The sequence below is a fragment of the Diorhabda sublineata genome, chromosome 4, assembly GCF_026230105.1.
Source record: "Diorhabda sublineata isolate icDioSubl1.1 chromosome 4, icDioSubl1.1, whole genome shotgun sequence".
In the NCBI taxonomy this organism is placed as follows: domain Eukaryota; kingdom Metazoa; phylum Arthropoda; class Insecta; order Coleoptera; family Chrysomelidae; genus Diorhabda; species Diorhabda sublineata.
In genome coordinates, this window is record NC_079477.1 from 26218814 (window position 1) to 26237256 (window position 18443).

Here is an 18443-nt window from a genome sequence, read left to right on the forward strand (position 1 = left end):
TTTATTTTATAGGTTATTTTTTTATTTGAAAAATAAATACCTACACAAAATTATAACTCTTACGACTAGAATGTTCTATAAACTACGCATCGTTTCGTAGAACAAAGTCAAATAAATATACATGTCCCTATGGGCACAAAAATAAAAATGGCAACTGGAATATATAAATACTTACAAATCTAATACAGCCAAATGAAAATTAGAATACTTGATAACATAAAATGCAATATTTTAATTTTTAATTATCGCTTTGTTTGTTTTGAAATAAGCCTATAAAAAATTTATGAAACTTTTTTATGGTAATGAAAACGTCTATAAAGTAAATGATTTTTTTTAAAATGATTATTATGAGAGACTTGTAAATTATTTTTACTGGTGGGATGTTATAACTTGGCAACGCTGTAACTGATTTCTCCAATTATGACAGGGCTTCTTTTCGGTTAATTTTGCAGGAATTACAAAATTCAAATAAAATATACAATCTACCAAAAACTCAAATGAGTTTTTAAAGACATGTGGAAAAATGGAATTTATTCGCTGATGAAACACGGCATCGCTGTAATTCGTTTGACCAATTATGACGGATGAATTTTAGCGGGATTTATGAAATTTAAAGCAAATCTATCACTTAAATCAATTATCCCAACTGTCGAAAATTGAAATAAGAATTTAAAAGATTTGCGATGTTGCCAAACTCAATTATATTTCCGTAATGATTGAAAAAAATATTTTAGAAGAAATTTTCTGAATCAAAAAATATATCTCAAATGAAGAATACAAACTACCAAAAACTCAAATGAGTTTTTAAAGACATGTGGAAAAATGGAATTTATTCGCTGATGAAACACGGCATCGCTGTAATTCGTTTGACCAATTATGACGGGTGAATTTTAGCGGGATTTATGAAATTTAAAGCAAATCTATCACTTAAATCAATTATCCCAACTGTCGAAAAATAAAATAAGAATTTAAAAGATTTGCGATGTTGCCAAACTCAATTATATTTCCGTAATGATTGAAAAAAATATTTTAGAAGAAATTTTCTGAATCAAAAAATATATCTCAAATGAAGAATACAAACTACCAAAAACTCAAATGAGTTTTTAAAGACATGTGGAAAAATGGAATTTATTCGCTGATGAAACACGGCATCGCTGTAATTCGTTTGACCAATTATGACGGATGAATTTTAGCGGGATTTATGAAATTTAAAGCAAATCTATCACTTAAATCAATTATCCCAACTGTCGAAAATTGAAATAAGAATTTAAAAGATTTGCGATGTTGCCAAACTCAATTATATTTCCGTAATGATTGAAAAAAATATTTTAGAAGAAATTTTCTGAATCAAAAAATATATCTCAAATGAAGAATACAAACTACCAAAAACTCAAATGAGTTTTTAAAGACATGTGGAAAAATGGAATTTATTCGCTGATGAAACACGGCATCGCTGTAATTCGTTTGACCAATTATGACGGGTGAATTTTAGCGGGATTTATGAAATTTAAAGCAAATCTATCACTTAAATCAATTATCCCAACTGTCGAAAAATAAAATAAGAATTTAAAAGATTTGCGATGTTGCCAAACTCAATTATATTTCCGTAATGATTGAAAAAAATATTTTAGAAGAAATTTTCTGAATCAAAAAATATATCTCAAATGAAGAATACAAACTACCAAAAACTCAAATGAGTTTTTAAAGACATGTGGAAAAATGGAATTTATTCGCTGATGAAACACGGCATCGCTGTAATTCGTTTGACCAATTATGACGGATGAATTTTAGCGGGATTTATGAAATTTAAAGCAAATCTATCACTTAAATCAATTATCCCAACTGTCGAAAATTGAAATAAGAATTTAAAAGATTTGCGATGTTGCCAAACTCAATTATATTTCCGTAATGATTGAAAAAAATATTTTAGAAGAAATTTTCTGAATCAAAAAATATATCTCAAATGAAGAATACAAACTACCAAAAACTCAAATGAGTTTTTAAAGACATGTGGAAAAATGGAATTTATTCGCTGATGAAACACGGCATCGCTGTAATTCGTTTGACCAATTATGACGGGTGAATTTTAGCGGGATTTATGAAATTTAAAGCAAATCTATCACTTAAATCAATTATCCCAACTGTCGAAAATTGAAATAAGAATTTAAAAGATTTGCGATGTTGCCAAACTCAATTATATTTCCGTAATGATTGAAAAAAATATTTTAGAAGAAATTTTCTGAATCAAAAAATATATCTCAAATGAAGAATACAAACTACCAAAAACTCAAATGAGTTTTTAAAGACATGTGGAAAAATGGAATTTATTCGCTGATGAAACACGGCATCGCTGTAATTCGTTTGACCAATTATGACGGGTGAATTTTAGCGGGATTTATGAAATTTAAAGCAAATCTATCACTTAAATCAATTATCCCAACTGTCGAAAAATAAAATAAGAATTTAAAAGATTTGCGATGTTGCCAAACTCAATTATATTTCCGTAATGATTGAAAAAAATATTTTAGAAGAAATTTTCTGAATCAAAAAATATATCTCAAATGAAGAATACAAACTACCAAAAACTCAAATGAGTTTTTAAAGACATGTGGAAAAATGGAATTTATTCGCTGATGAAACACGGCATCGCTGTAATTCGTTTGACCAATTATGACGGATGAATTTTAGCGGGATTTATGAAATTTAAAGCAAATCTATCACTTAAATCAATTATCCCAACTGTCGAAAATTGAAATAAGAATTTAAAAGATTTGCGATGTTGCCAAACTCAATTATATTTCCGTAATGATTGAAAAAAATATTTTAGAAGAAATTTTCTGAATCAAAAAATATATCTCAAATGAAGAATACAAACTACCAAAAACTCAAATGAGTTTTTAAAGACATGTGGAAAAATGGAATTTATTCGCTGATGAAACACGGCATCGCTGTAATTCGTTTGACCAATTATGACGGGTGAATTTTAGCGGGATTTATGAAATTTAAAGCAAATCTATCACTTAAATCAATTATCCCAACTGTCGGAAATTGAAATAAGAATTTAAAAGATTTGCGATGTTGCCAAGCTCAATTATATTTCCGTAGTGATTGGAAAAAATATTTTAGAAGAAATTTTCTGAATAAGACAGGTTAATATTAACTTGTATTATTCTAAAATAAACTTTATATATTTTTCAAAAATTTAACTGAAAAAACAAAAGGACAAACAATTGCATTTAATGTTATCGAGATTGAAGGTCGCAATAATATTATACAGGGGAAAACAAATACATTCTATTGAGAGATATTTTATCAAAACACTTTTTAATGAATTTTAGTACACCATAAAGTAGGAATCACTTTAAAAACAATAAATTTGTTCATATAATGTTTATCATATTAAGAAAAGAAGATGTTTTGTTATCTGAACGCGATAAAAAAATAACAAATCATAGATATCGAAATTTGTGGGTTTTTGGAGATAAAATCCCCAAAATCAATCATCATGTCAAAATTTTAAACCAAGCGAGGATTTGGTTTATGGGTTTCGAAAACGTTACGTCATTCAACGTAAATACAACAGAATACACTGAGAAAACAAGGTGGTAAAGCTACGTTGTCGTATTAACAGAAATCAAGTATTATATACGTCCCAGTTAGCGCCCTATGTCAATTCTAGTGGATTTAAAAAAATTATTTTATCGATTTTATTGAATTTTTTTCAAATATAATCTATATACTACACTTTTCGATTTAGAGAACCTCATTAATTTCAAAAAATTTTAATATAGACCAAGTATTTTCTTCGATTTTTATGATTTTACATTGAAATTTGAGTATTTCATAACGAACAAGAAATTTTTGTCAGTGTACCTGTTGTACCATCCCACATGAAAATTTTACGCGCCAATAAATTGTCATCCGTCATTGGTGAGTAGCCGTTCTGTTCAAAGAAAGTTTCTTCGTTTACCTAGACTTGTCTTAATGGTTATGCAGTTACTTTTTCAAATTTGTCTTTGGTTCCAAATAAAGAGACTAATTAGTAGCTGAATCTTATCAACATAGAAAAATATTGAAAGAAGTAAAAAATGCGAGACAGGAAGCATTTCCGCGCGATTATATTTTAATTACATTCAGATAACTTGGAATAATTTTAGTATATTAAAAGTCTGGAAATATTTAATTTTCAAATTACGAATTGTTCTAGAGACAAACCAAAATATAAAAAAAGTCAAAACTACGGGTAATTTAAAGCAGAATGTTGAATTATCGATGTAAGATACTGTAAACAAGTTTGATATGGAAACTATCAGACTATCTAATATACCAACTCTTCAATATTTGTTAAAACGACAAGTTTCATCACGACTTTAACGAGTACTTATTACTCAACCCTGTATTAAGTATTAACGTGCTTACTAAATGTATACAGAATTGCTATATAACAGTTTCATTCACAAAAATAAAAACATTTTCACATTTCCTGACTTACTAAAATGTTTTGCAGACTTTGTCATATATTTTAAATAACATTGTACTGAGAACTTTATGTACGCAAAGAATTTAACCTGTTCGATTAAAAACTAATTTAAAATCCATTACAGATACCATTGAAGATAAATATCTTACAAACGAAAAGTTTTTGCTCACCCTGTATAAATGCTTGATTAAATCTAATTATCAGTGGAAGTGGTAAAGAAATTGATATGTTTTAAACAATAACTGTACGCTGAATATTACCAAGCGGTACGCCTATTTAATTAATACAACAAAAATTTATTATATTATGAGATCTTGAAATTAATTCTTGATGGCTTCCTTTATTTAAAAATAGAACTTCAGCATTATATTTCAAGTTATATGTATATAACTTGAATTGACGCCATATTGTTGATTTATTGGAAAATATACTAAAATTTTTTATTTTTTTGTGATTCTTTCGTAATAGATTATTAATTAGGACAAAGTCGAGGAAATTGTAACTATTTTATGGGGACACATCAGTCCAAAGCGGGGTTGTATTTATAACGTCATTATTACTGGTCAGTATACAGAAATACAGATGTATATTTTGGAAGATTTAGATAACAGAAAAAATATTAGGTAGTGAAAACACCTGTAATTGATCAGTAACAATGGTTATTTACAAAAACACAAAATTGTATACATTTTCACGAAGTATTAGGTACCCCCACTAAAAATTTCGTTTCTAAGTTGTAATATCTTTGGTTATTGAATAGTATATAGAAATTGTAACAATAAATTCAAATAAATAAATAAATTAAGCCATAATGACTAGTAAAAATAATTTTTTTCAATTTAAAGTATATGTACAATGACATAAATGAGTAAAACTGTTGAATTATATACCTCAAAGTTCAAAAAGAGTATTTAAAAAATAAAAAATCGATAGGAGATCACACTGGGTATACATTTTCTATACCTAAACTCAGTTGTATAGTGTCAGAAACGACATAAACTTGATACTTGGAGGATTGGGAACAATAATATTATAAGCCGAAGCCCTATTTTCTATTTTTAATTTATAAAACACTTTAGAAACTGAATAAATTTAAGAGAATTGACACACTATTTCAGAAAATTGTTTTTTTACACCAATTTAACGGAACTAACTTAATATATTCATCGACCATTCCCTAACCTAACATTAAGTATCATGTTTATACCATATGCATTAATGTCAGTTACAGCTGCTAACTTCGTGCTCCTGTTGGCAGTGGCTACTATACCAATAGTTAGGAAAGATACTACCAACATTGTTAATAGTGTTAACCAAAGTATTTGTCTACCACTTACTATTTTAAAACAATGAAATAATATGTGATTTATAAACGGAATATTTCGTTTCTATATTGTAATGTCTTTGGTTATTTAATAGAATATAGAAATTTTAATAATGAAATTAAATAAATAAATAAATTAAACCATAATGGATTCAAATAAATAAAATGAATAGTAAAAATAAATATTTTTCAATTTAAAGTATATGTACCATGACATATTAAATGAGTAAAATTGTTGAATTGTAGACCTCAAAATTCATAAGAAGTAAAATATCTAGATGAGATCGCACCGGGCGTAAATTTTCTAGACGTTAACGCACTTGTATAGTGTTAAAAACGACATAAACTTTGATGATATTCGAGAATTTGGAACAATAGGATTATAAGCCGAAGTCCTAGTTAGAGATCAAAACTATTTTATGACTAGAATTTATAATACAATTTAGAAAATGAATTAGTTTAAAACGATTGACATAATATTTCAGTTGAGTATATCTACATAAATTTAACTGAACTAACTTGATATATTACGTGATTTGAATCATTCTCCAACACAGCTGCTAACTTCATACTCTTGTTGGCAGTGGCTACTACACCAATAGTCATTAAAAATACTACTAACATTGTTTATAACGTTATCCAAAGAATTTGACTACCATTTATAATTTTAAAACAATAAAATAATATATGACTTATAAATGGAATATTTCGTTTGTATGTTGTAATGTTTTTGGTTATTCAACAATATATAGAAATTTTAACAATAAAATCAAATGAATAAATAAATAAATGGATTCTAATGAATAAAGTGACTAATAAAAATAAATAAATTTAAGAAGGTATATACCATAACACACTAAGTGAGTATATCTGCTGATTTGTAGACCTCAAAATGTGAATTAATATATTAAAAAATTCAAAGATTCAGATGAGATCACACCAGTTACACATTTCCTTAACCTAGACTCAATTGAATAATGTCAAAAACGACATAAACTCGATGGTATTTGGGGATGGGCTAGTGATCGAAGCTATTTTGTGACTAGAATTTAAATTACAATTTGGAAACTAAATAAATTTAAAATGTTTGACATTTTGTTTATAATAGAAAAAATGTGTACGTTCTAAGACGATTCTGGTAATATAGTCCAGGGCATTTAGATCAAAATCGACGGGAATAAAGAAAAAGTACATATAGTGGATGCGCCGTTTTTCGAAAATTGCTTTCTGGTGCAAAAAATGCATTTTGCAATTGCATAATTCCTCGAACAATTATAAAACGATTGAAAACCAAGAAAAAATGGTTTGTCGGGGGTTGAATTTCGGAAAATCATACGAGTAATAAATATTCGTCGAAAATCATTTCTCGGGGGCTTTGAGGTATGCTGTACACGGGGGCGGTTCTAAGAGGCTGTTCGGGGGTCACAAATCATTAAGGTGGTATTAATGATAAAAATGTAAGTTCAATCTTAAATATCACCTTTGAATCATTTTATAATTGTTCCGAGAAATTATGCGACTGAAAAACGCATTTGTTGCATCAGAATGCAGTTTTCAAAAACGGCGCAACCACCAAAAAACCCCATCTCGATATCTACCGCCTACCAGTTCTTCCGATTCGGTTCCCATCTTTCCTGGACTAATAAGGGTGTTCTATGAGGTACAAATTCAACAGTAAATACTTTCTTATGAAAATATAAGGGTTAACTTTATGTTTTCAAGAATCCCCATACAGTAGACATATAACACTTGTGAGCATTATAATAGTGTTTCATAACAAACTGTTTCTGGCAAACCTGACACGTATAATTCGTTCTTTTATCGTGAGTTTTTTTATGTTTCAAAAGATTATCGTTTCTAGAAAAACTTTTATCGCAAATATTACACGTAAAATTTTTTTGACCAGAATGTAGAGTACTGTGCCTTAACAAATGCTCCTTCCTCATGAAAGATTTGTTACAATGTTCGCAAGTGTACGGCCTCAATCCTATGTGATGTTTAACATGTTGATATAAATGTTCTTTCCTTTTGAATACTCTGCGACAAACTTCGCAGGCGTGCGTTTTAGGTGCACCACTACTAGTACAATTTACGCTAGTGTTATTTATATTATTTTGGTCCAGATCTGTTTTACAGCTCTCAGGTTCGGGTGCTACGTTTGAAGAAATGACGTTTGTATAAGCAGGCTGATTTATTTCTTGTAAATTTTGGTTTATAACATTCAAAGCCGAGTTATCTAAAGTAGGGGCGGCATTAGTTATAACATTGGTAGAATTGGTACTAACTAGACTTAAATTTGGTTGAGTATATACTACATTATTTGAATTGAAATTACTGAAACTTTGACTATATTCGGACATAGGAAAAATAACAGACTGATTCGGATTTTTATCATCGATTTTCATCGAATACGAATATTTACTTTGTGTACTTTTTATGTGTGGTAATTTTTCTTGTTTTAAATCAAAATTTGAATTATCAGCTCCTGTTAAATCTATTTGCACAACACTCTCTTGAACACCATTGATGTCCTTAAGTGTCTTATTTTTTACTTTTAAAGCGTTACCTTGATTTAAAATAGTTTCAAAATCACCCATATGTGAGATATTAATGACCTCCCCATTCGCATTCACTACTACATTGCTAAAAATTTCCGCTTTTGGTGTACTAAGTTTGTTATTTGTTGTATTGACAAGATTGAGATTATATGCCAGTTGATTCTGTGGTATCTTTGGAGGATCGACATATTTTTGTGGTTTACTAACAATATTGGGATTGGAGACTATAGCTGGAAGCTGCAGGGTATAAAAAGGTACAGTATCTGCATTCTGTTGGCTCTTATTAACATTCACTAAATTTTGAGATGTTGACTGAACAGACCTTGTTACTACAGGAGATACACTTTCAGATGTTGGCTGAATTAGCGGTGTGGACTTAATATCCTTAATATAAACTTTTCCAGATTTCTTGAAATCATCTGTATACCTGAAATTAGTGTTGTTATCAATGTAAATCACGGATATATCGGGTGATTTTGTACCTAAAGTTTTTAAAATATGTCGACAACATCGATTCTGATCGAACACATTCTTGTCTGAACCCGAAACATGTTTCAAGACTACGTAAACATTTTGAACAAACAACTTTTGGCAAAAAATCATTTTCGTTAACCTAAAAATGATAAATTTCAGATAGATCCGATAAATTTTCGTTTTGAAACCTACAGTTAAAGCCAAACAAACTTCTATTTTATTTTGAAGTTGTATCTTTCTTCCTTCTTCTTGGAATATATGAGTTTTTTCTTTTTGGATGTTGGACGCGCATAATCTGCAAAGTTCATAAAAGCTAACTCTTTTGTATCCAGACATTAGTAGTTACAAAATATTTGAAAAAAAATATCATTTGATTTTATTGATGCAATTGTTGATAATAATGAGGTGATTGTCAGTCAATAGTTGACAAGTATTTATTATTCACTGTCATTTGTCAAATTTATCATGCGTTACTTCTATTCAGAATAGATCGTAATCATAATACAAGGAGACATTCGAAATCAATTAGTATTTTAAAAAAAACATTGCAGGAAATCATAGTTTAATGCTATGGAATTAGGTCACAACCAGCCGTCACATTGTCTTGGGGACAAGTTATTTAAATTAAAATTATGGTTTATTGGTGTTTTATTTTTGTCAAAAATATGGTGGATTATTCTTTTTTAAAATATATACTTAATATAAAGCATCTAATAATACATTTCAATATTCAGTTGAATTAAATATCTTTGTTCTCAATAAAATTATAATTTTAAAATAGGGCAATTGTAATATTTTTGTCAAATTTTTTTAATTATTTGAATTATAGTTTCATACGATGTTAATGATTTGACAACACCGCCTGAATATTTACACTGTCAAAGAAATGTCAGCATAATTTCGGTATAGGGCTGGCAAATGTTAAGAATGAAGTTTTGAAAAAATTTTGGAAAACATGGGGAATCATCATGGACACGAATCAAAATCGGGAACATCAACTCCCACTTCAATATCACGTTCCCGTAACGGCTCTAGGAAGAGTATCACCAGAACAAGTTCGGGAGATATTCAAGAAAAACCTAGTCCAATGTTACCTGTGGAAAAACTATCGAAGGTGACGTTAATCTTATCTTGTATATTCAGAAAATTAGCACGTATTTCACACGTTATTTGAAGTAATACGTAAATTAATAAATTTAAACTTTATGTAACAACCTTTTATTTGTTTATTTTTCCAAGGACGACAAAATGGATCTTATGTTTCAGATTTTGGCAGAAAAATCTCAAAAACTAGAGGGTGTCAACGGAATTAGCAAAAATGTATTCACGGTAAAATGTTTAAGGTTTTAGCTGATACGAGTTCCATTAATATAAATTCATATTTTCTAGAGATTTTTATTCCCAAGATATCAAGTGCTTGGTGAAAAATTGTACGATTATTTCTTGAAATGTAGCAAATCGAAGAACTCATATATTGGACAAAACGCTTTCAAACAACAATGTGAGATTTATTTAGCTGTAAGTATTTCTAACATAAAGGTATATTATTAATAAATACTGTTGCAAAAATGTTCTTGTAGATTATGGATGATGAGAAAATACGTGATATCCTAGTCAAGATGTGGGCTACTTCGGGCGATGAAACAGGTGTAGAAATGATCTCGCCTGATGATATGACTTCTCTTCTAATGTGTACTTACCATATAAGTATGGATCATTATTCTGAAGGTCCCCAAATGTGCCTTTCTTGTAATAAAACCCTTAAAGCTGTTGTGGATAGTTGTTTTCATAATAAAAAACAATTATCAGTACAATTTGTTTCGCATTGGATCGAGCTCAATACTCCTAGATTATTATTCCCCCTTCATAGATACGCTGTTCATTCTTTGGCAACTTCGTGGAGAACTTTAGAGGAATGTGAACATAGTCTGGCTAGTGGTGAGTTTTCATTTTATTTTAGTCTATATTTAGACAATTAGTACTCTTATAATAACTCTAATAATAACATTTTAACTGGTATAATATTCAATTTAAGTGTATCTTAAAGTTATTTTTAATAATTCTGAATATTTTTATTGTCATATATTGAGTTTAGTTTAGACAAGTTGATCACTTGAAACCAGACTTTCTACAATACGACAACCATATATTTAATTAAAGTTCAGAAGAGAGAAAAATTACTTTAGATTAGTAGATTAGTAATGTATTAAAAGGAAACTTTGTAACTTTTGTACTATATGCTATGGACCAAGATATAGATTGTTTGGGGAGTTGTTCTAACTTTTCAGAAACTCTATTAATACCTACAAGATATTTTGTACAAGACTCTACCTCCCATTGTTCTGCTTCTAAAATGCATAGACCTATACAAAGAATTTATATGGGTTTACCATTCATTTATAATTATCCTTAATTTACAGCTTAAACCAAAAAAATTACTACCAAGAAAATTTAGTTAAATGTTAATTTCAATTTTGGCTGCACAAACCAAGCTTTGCTGTTACATAATACTTATATAAAATGTATGTTATACAATATTTATAGTTGTAAGTTAGTCATTTATTTTAATAAATGGTCAGTCAGTATAATATTTACTGTTTATATGAAAAATAAATAAATAAATTGTTAATTTTTCCTAGGTAATGCGCGTGAAAAGCCACAGTATACAGGTAAACAAAATGAAATAGATGTTGTCTTAACATATCATCTGCCATTTTTTCTTTTCTGAGATGCAATTTATAACGCAACGCATTTCTAACACATTCAATAAATTTTTTTCGTGATGATTTATATTGATTTTAGGTGTTTTTTCATAGAAAATCATTTTAATAGAGTAAATAAACATATAATATATTGGTAAAGAACAAAATAGGTTAAAACGTTATATTAATACCTATTATTTTAAAATATTATATTAAAAGCGACCTAAAATTAATGTAAAACATGAAGAAAAACATATAAAAAAGGAAAAAGTTGAAGAAAATTTCCTTTTTTAGATACCTGTGGAGTGTGGTGGTGCCCACTGGAAGAGGGGTCTTTTGATTGATATTAATTTATTACTTATCCAAATTAAGCAACATTACAAATCTTAAATATGAATGCAGAAATGCGTTGTTATTTTTCCAACTTATTTTTTATAAATTCTTTAACCAAACCTGCTCCTCTTTGACTATTTCGATGGCTTTTTAATTTTTTTTTCATTGTCATCCTCGAAATATACTAATAACTAAAAATATATTAAATTTTTCACAGATGAATCTACTGAAATAGCTCCATATTCAGGTAATTTATAGGAACTTGTATGTCTTAGAGTCCCAGTCAATCGCTTTTTGTGTCCAATTATCATATAATTCAATCAATTTTAAAAAATGTTTGTATTGATATCATTATCCTTTCGATTTTAACATTTACCAAATATTATATAGTAATTGATCGATAAATGGGATATGGATAATGTTGCGAATAAAAAAAAATTTGAGAAGTTACATAAATTCCCAACAAGCTGAAAATCAGTAAAATTGTTAAAAATATAATTAAAAATGAAATTTACAAGTTCCCCAATATTCCCGTGTATGGCAAAAAATTTATTGAAGGTCAAAGGTCAAAAAAATGAGTTTTTCGCGATTTTCAGCAAAACGTTTATCACAAAAATACCTAAGGGCCTCATCATATTAACGTATAGCGGGCGTGCAACGATCACGCCGCGCACGTGCAGCGAATAGCTCCGCAGCCGCTAGTATCATAAACTGCAGACATCCTGTCACAACCAGTTATTGCGTGTAAAAACAGTACATGATTTTGAAAAAGTAGATAAACTTTTTGATGAATAAATTTCAAATTTATATTGAGCTTTTCCTGGTTTTAAGAAGAAAATATTTTTTTCAGTCGACCGATAGAAAATTTTTTTAACATATATTACAACTCTAGAGATGTATATACGTGGCGAACTCATGCATATTATGACGATTACAGTTTTTACAACTTTTTCAATCATTATATCTCAGAAACAATGGCTTGTAGGAAAAGAAGTATTAATACGTTTTTTTGTAGATAATTTTATGATCTACAATTTTTGTCTGAGGTATTTTTATGATAAAACTTACCGTTTTGCTGAAAATCGCGAAAAACTCATTTTTTTTTAACCTTTGACTTTGAATAAAATTTTTACCATTCACCGAAATAATGGGAGACTTCCAAATTTCATTTTTAATTATATTTTAAACAATTTTACTGATTTTCAGCTTGTTGGGAATTAATGTAACCTCAAATGTCTAATTTAACCGGACTATTACTAAATAGTTTTCTTTGAATTACAACATGGAATGGACCACTCTGTATATTTAACCTAAACTTTTAAATTCAATTTTATTTTGAAAACTTACTGAGAACCAGTTATCAAATGTAATATATAATTGAACAAACCGTATTGAATCATACAAGGTGAGCCATAAATAAAAAGTCAAATAGTTACTATAAAATTCATTACTTTTTACTCAACTGTTTCGCTTTATTGTGGTGTCTAAACTTTGTTTATGTAATTCATTCAATTTGGAACTATGAACAATAAACAACTAGATACATTTATTTTAGGTTTGGAATTAACAACTCCTGTATTAGAAGAAGCAAATCCGTTTCCGCAAGCAAAACATCATCAACATTTATTAACTATGAGTATGTCTTGGCTCTTGGCAGGTGCTCTACCTCCGTTATATTCCAGACCACAGAAGGCCAATTCACCAAGTAACAGTGGCGTCGGTAAGTTGATTATTGTAAATCAATTAAGAAGTAGTGGGGCCTAGGGCTAAAATCGACCACTTCAGGAAATCAAAATTAACTGTTTGTCAAAAAAGCAACACTTGATAAGAAGAATTACACATTGACAGTCAGAATTTAGAATAAAAAATTGTTTCCGGTAAATTAGAATCTAGCAGAACTGAGATTTGGAAGGAGGTTATGGAAGGTGGAGAAGAGGATTTCATAAGATGACTCAATATTTAACTGAAGAAGATGACGGTTTACATTAGAGAATTATTATTACAATCCAGGAAGATTGAGGGAATCTTAAGGAAGGGCATTTGTTAAAGGTCATTCATACTATGAAGAATCTGACACTTTTAATAGTTTCAAATAAATCTTACCTCATTTATAGGAAAGGAATTTTTTTAAAGTTGGTATTAACCAATTAATTTGAAATTTTACTTAATAAATTTGATAATAAAAAAAATTGATACTTGATCAGAAACTGTGTAACTAGAGCTGTCTATGAGAGTCAGATATAAATCAAATTCATGGGATATATCCAAAACATATTCGTATAGAATTTAATTACATTGTTGCCAGTAGTTTCTTCGAAGTATTGAAAAGTTGATTCCTGTAATAAATAGTTGTGTTATGGTATAAAGTTTTTCATTACGCAGGTTTCTATCAATATTTATTACTATCATTGATGTGAAAACGACTTTTTTACTGTTTCCAAAGATAAAATGATTTTTTTTATAAGTTTTATTATTATTATTATTATCTAATACAGGGCAGGCAGCCTAAGGCTGTTAGGTTAGGAGTTAGTTTTGTCAAGGAAACATAAAAAAATGTTTGTAACTTTTGGAATTTAAATAAATTATTGTCAAGTCTCTTCTAAAAGTTTCACATGTGCTTTTGTACATATCTATTTGAGGTTTGAACATTTTGGTTAGGTTAGGAACAAATTGTTGGTCAAAATAAATTCTAACAATATCAGGAGTCAGGTATATTCGAGAAAGAAGTGTCAATGTGTGATGTTATATATTTGTAAATTTCAACATCAATTTTTATAACTTTTTTGTTTCAGGATTAGCAAGTATGTCATTTCTGGCGAAAATAGTGTGCGCTATACCATCCCATTGGACCATTCTCTACGATTCTGACGAAATGGGTTTGGGTTCAAATAGATTCCTGCATCACGTCATGAACTACAAAGGGCCAACTTTGACTCTCATCAAAGTACAAGACGGTCAAAAGTTCTGCATCGCTTCCCCCAACGAATGGAGGGAATCTCATCACTATTGGGGTGGAGAGGAGTGCGCCGTATTTCAACTATTGCCAAAGTAAATGACCGTTATGAGATTGAACAGGCATTGACTGATTTCGGCTTTTGGTTTGTTTAGGTTTCAATTATTGGAGAAAGGACCTAAGATGTTGTATTTGAATTTTAGCGTTAGGGGGTATCCTCACGGACTAAGAGTAGGCAGTGATCCTAGAGCTCCTATTATTAGTATAGATGGAGGGTTTGAGAAGGTAAATCTTTTGAATTGTCTAAAAACCCAGTTTTCTTTAATTATAATAATAATAATTTCACATTCGATTATAGTTGAAACAATTTTCGATAAACTTATTGTGGAAATTGGTATATAAACCCTTGTACCTATTTAGGGAATTATGCTTGTAGGAAAAAAAATGTTCTAATATGTATATATTGTTTTTTTTTTAATTTAGATTGAATGGCAGAAAATTCCTTATTATTTGGAAAGTATAGAAGTATGGGGTTGTGGGGACCAGGTGAGTAGAGAACGACAAATGGAAGTGAAAAAATGGGAAATGAAAGAAGCAGAAAAACAGCGGGTGGTCAAATTAAGCGCCGCCGATTGGTTAGACCATCCCGATAGATATTTATTACAATTAGCAGGTAGACCGGAATACCATCAGAATCAATCATAGTTTTTGATTTTTTGGCACAGTTTGTAGATGTATATAGTTAATTAAGCAAATATCTAAAATACTATAATTATGTATAATGAAGTGTACTTCATTTATAGAATTTAACTTACCTTACTTGGCACTACAGCTCAGTGTGAGTTTCAGCCTCCTCCTCGAGAAGTCGCCTTCAAACTGATCTATTTTTATCAAAGTTACCCATCCTCTCACATTCATTGTTTGTAGATCTTCATGAACTTCGGTCCATACGATATAGTGTCTACTGCTTTATATTTTGACGTCCATGGTTCTCTTAGGCATCCATTCTTCGAATGTGGCCAAACTATCTCAATCTTTGTGCTGGGATTCTTTAGTCCACTTCGTTCATTCTAATTCGTGAATATATTCTTAGAATAGTTTTTCTTTCAAATATTCTTAATATTTCTTGGTCAATTTGTGTCATCACCCAACATTTACTATCATAAGTTACAATTGGTAGAGTTCTGTTGACTTTCAACTTCTTTCTTCTTGTTTTTAGTTTTTTTTAGGAGCTTCAGGTTCGTAAAATAAGATCTTTAACCATTTTGAATTTAACTTAATGACTAAAATTAGATTTTATTTATAAAAATTTAACAATATTCCCAAGTAGAAAATTTTTGTATTCTATATTCCTTATGTTTAGACCCTAGTTATTTTCAAAAACCTTGTATATAGACTAATTGACTTGATAATTTTTTTTCAAATTTAATTAAACTTTGATTAACACTGTAAAAAATGTCTTAATATTGAATCGATTAATTACTACCACTATACCAACCCTCACAATGTTTGGTTTTTTGAGCGGAATATGTACCGGTGACCTATGAAAGTCTCAAAAAACCAGGAAGTGACAATTTGAGTGATGTGTATGCATTAGTAGTACACAATCTGTTACCCCCAACGATTGTAGGAACTTCATGTTAATACTCTTGGTGTTTTCCAAGACATCTTGGATTTCAACCAAACTAAATGATTTTACTCATTAATACTTCCATCAACTCCTTTTGACCTAATTATTTAATACGGTTAGCTACCTGGTGGTCTTCTTTGATTTTATTTGAATTAAAATTTAATTAGTCTACCTGCACTAATTAAATTTTAATAACGTCGATTTTCTCTGTGACACCTTAGACTTGACATTCCTAGATATTTTGGAAAACATTAATGGAAAACGTTAATGTATTTTAGATATTTGCATGTACTTAGAGTAGTACTTAGACTGGATACTTAAATTACATACACTACTTAAAAGTTTAGAAATAACTTTACGACTGTTTTTATGCCATATGGATATGATGCTTTAAACTTTATATGTATAAAATTGATTATTGAATTTTTAGAACAATTTATAAGATAAAAACATTTTTAATATTGCAAAAACTAGAGCAACACTGTTAGAGAAGTTGGTTCCAGTAGCTCATTCTAAAGGTGGAGACGACTTTACATCTTGAAATTCCTTTGATTTTCCTTCTTTAAAGTGTTTGAATGCTTGGTTAACTTTGATACTGCAAAAACTACAACAATGGTTCCACTTCAAGATGTTCCACAGCTCAATTTTCAATGAATAATTCAGCTTTGAGTACCACTGTTGGTTCAGTAGGTTCCAGTGGTTCAATTTGAAGGTGGAGAAGCCTTTACATCTTGAAATTCCTTTGAATCGCCTCAGTAACGCTTTTTTTCTTCTTTAAAGTGTTCGAACGCTTGGTAAACTTTTATACTGCAAAAACTAGAACAGCGGTTCCACTTCAAAATGTTCCACAACTCAATTTTCAAGGAATAATTAAGCTTTCAGTATGACTGTTGGTCCAGTAAAGTCCAGTGGCTCAATCTGAAGGTGAAGAAGATTTAACGTTAAAGATTGTTTCACATTTGAATGCCATTTCATCATTAATTATTGTGTAGAAGTAAAAAAAACATTTAGTAGGTGAAAGTTGTCTTGTTTTGCAAATAAAAATGTTTTTACACCTATATTTTTGTAAACTCGTTTAGTAGTAAGTATGTTTGTAGTATGGAATTATAATGACAAACAACTGCTTTTGTGCCTATAACAAATGTATGCTCAAACACTCCAAAAACACAGTATTATGATTGTAAACTTATTTAAGAATCAAAGATAGGTACTTACATCGTCACAATATTAATTTCTTTAAATAGATATTGAATTTTACTTGTCGGATATTCAAATGGATTTCCTTATATTGTATTTTAACTTTGGTGCATCTTTTAATTTATTATTTAAATGGTAACTGAATTTTGGCATTTTTTGTGATAAATATATTGTTTCGATGCCATTTGAACAAGTACATAAATTAAATATTTACACTTTACTCTGATTTTTTTTAATCCTTACTACACATGAAAATGTTTCATCCACTTTTTCATAAAATGAATGGAATGAACGGCCAATAAAAGGGAACTTATCTAATTGTGGAAACAGGCGTAACTGAACGTCGTGAAATAATAAGAAAACCACTTAACGATACACTAAGCCAAAATCCCAACTAGATCCAGAAGTGACAACTCTTGCATTGACAATATTGCAACAAAGAGAATAATACTGTAGCTCATAAAATGACTTATCAATCAAATCAATGAAATTATCACCAAATTCAAGGAGCTTTACATATTTTAAAAAAGAAAAAATGTTATATATATACCTTGAAGGAAACATTTGTAACTATTGTAGAGTTTGACGATTCATGGAAAGAAAACATTTCACATTTGGAAAATTTCTATATAAAACAATACTCACCAAAGTTGCTAGACAATTAAATACAAATTTTTGACAGTACCATTTTGCCAAGGTTTTTTAAACAAATTGTATTTGTTTACTTTATGAAAATTGAGGTTGGATTTACAGGCTTTTATTAAATTAGAAAAACACTATTATTATTAAATT

General features: G+C 29.3%; 2 protein-coding genes across 5 annotated transcripts; one reads left to right on the forward strand and one right to left on the reverse strand.

Moving 5' to 3' along the window:
* Nucleotides 1-51: 51 nt before the first annotated feature.
* On the reverse strand, nucleotides 52-9323 carry LOC130443236 (zinc finger protein 717-like). Its single transcript, XM_056777763.1, has 3 exons — nucleotides 9029-9323; nucleotides 8845-8975; nucleotides 52-8789 (listed from the first exon to the last, which is right to left on the reverse strand). The coding sequence occupies exons 1-3, from the start codon at nucleotides 9170-9172 to the stop codon at nucleotides 7514-7516; spliced, it is 1551 nt and encodes a 516-aa protein (XP_056633741.1). The 5' UTR covers nucleotides 9173-9323; the 3' UTR covers nucleotides 52-7513.
* Nucleotides 9324-9690: 367 nt separating this feature from the next.
* Nucleotides 9691-17871, forward strand: LOC130443237 (uncharacterized). Of its 4 annotated transcripts, XM_056777764.1 has the most exons (10): nucleotides 9694-9950; nucleotides 10103-10165; nucleotides 10226-10354; nucleotides 10417-10774; nucleotides 11476-11505; nucleotides 12089-12118; nucleotides 13427-13591; nucleotides 14664-14919; nucleotides 14980-15109; nucleotides 15308-17871. In XM_056777764.1, the coding sequence occupies exons 1-10, from the start codon at nucleotides 9792-9794 to the stop codon at nucleotides 15527-15529; spliced, it is 1542 nt and encodes a 513-aa protein (XP_056633742.1). In that variant the 5' UTR covers nucleotides 9694-9791; the 3' UTR covers nucleotides 15530-17871. The 4 variants fall into 4 exon arrangements, with proteins under 4 accessions (XP_056633745.1, XP_056633746.1, XP_056633742.1 ...); XM_056777767.1 differs by lacking the exon at nucleotides 11476-11505 and having other exon boundaries at nucleotides 9691-9950; XM_056777765.1 differs by lacking the exon at nucleotides 12089-12118 and having other exon boundaries at nucleotides 9711-9950.
* The last annotated feature ends 572 nt before the right edge of the window (nucleotides 17872-18443 follow it).

Coding starts and splice junctions, on each gene's coding strand:
- LOC130443236 (XM_056777763.1), bottom strand. CDS start 9,172: ATGTCTGGATACAAAAGAGTTAGCTTTTATGAACTTTGCAGATTATGC. Junction 8,976..9,028: donor AAGTTTGTTTGGCTTTAACT/GTAGGTTTCAAA, acceptor TATCATTTTTAG/GTTAACGAAAATGATTTTTT. Junction 8,790..8,844: donor ACATATTTTAAAAACTTTAG/GTACAAAATCAC, acceptor CACTAATTTCAG/GTATACAGATGATTTCAAGA.
- LOC130443237 (XM_056777764.1), top strand. CDS start 9,792: ATGGGGAATCATCATGGACACGAATCAAAATCGGGAACATCAACTCCC. Junction 10,355..10,416: donor AATGTGAGATTTATTTAGCT/GTAAGTATTTCT, acceptor ATGTTCTTGTAG/ATTATGGATGATGAGAAAAT. Junction 11,506..12,088: donor TGAAAAGCCACAGTATACAG/GTAAACAAAATG, acceptor AATTTTTCACAG/ATGAATCTACTGAAATAGCT.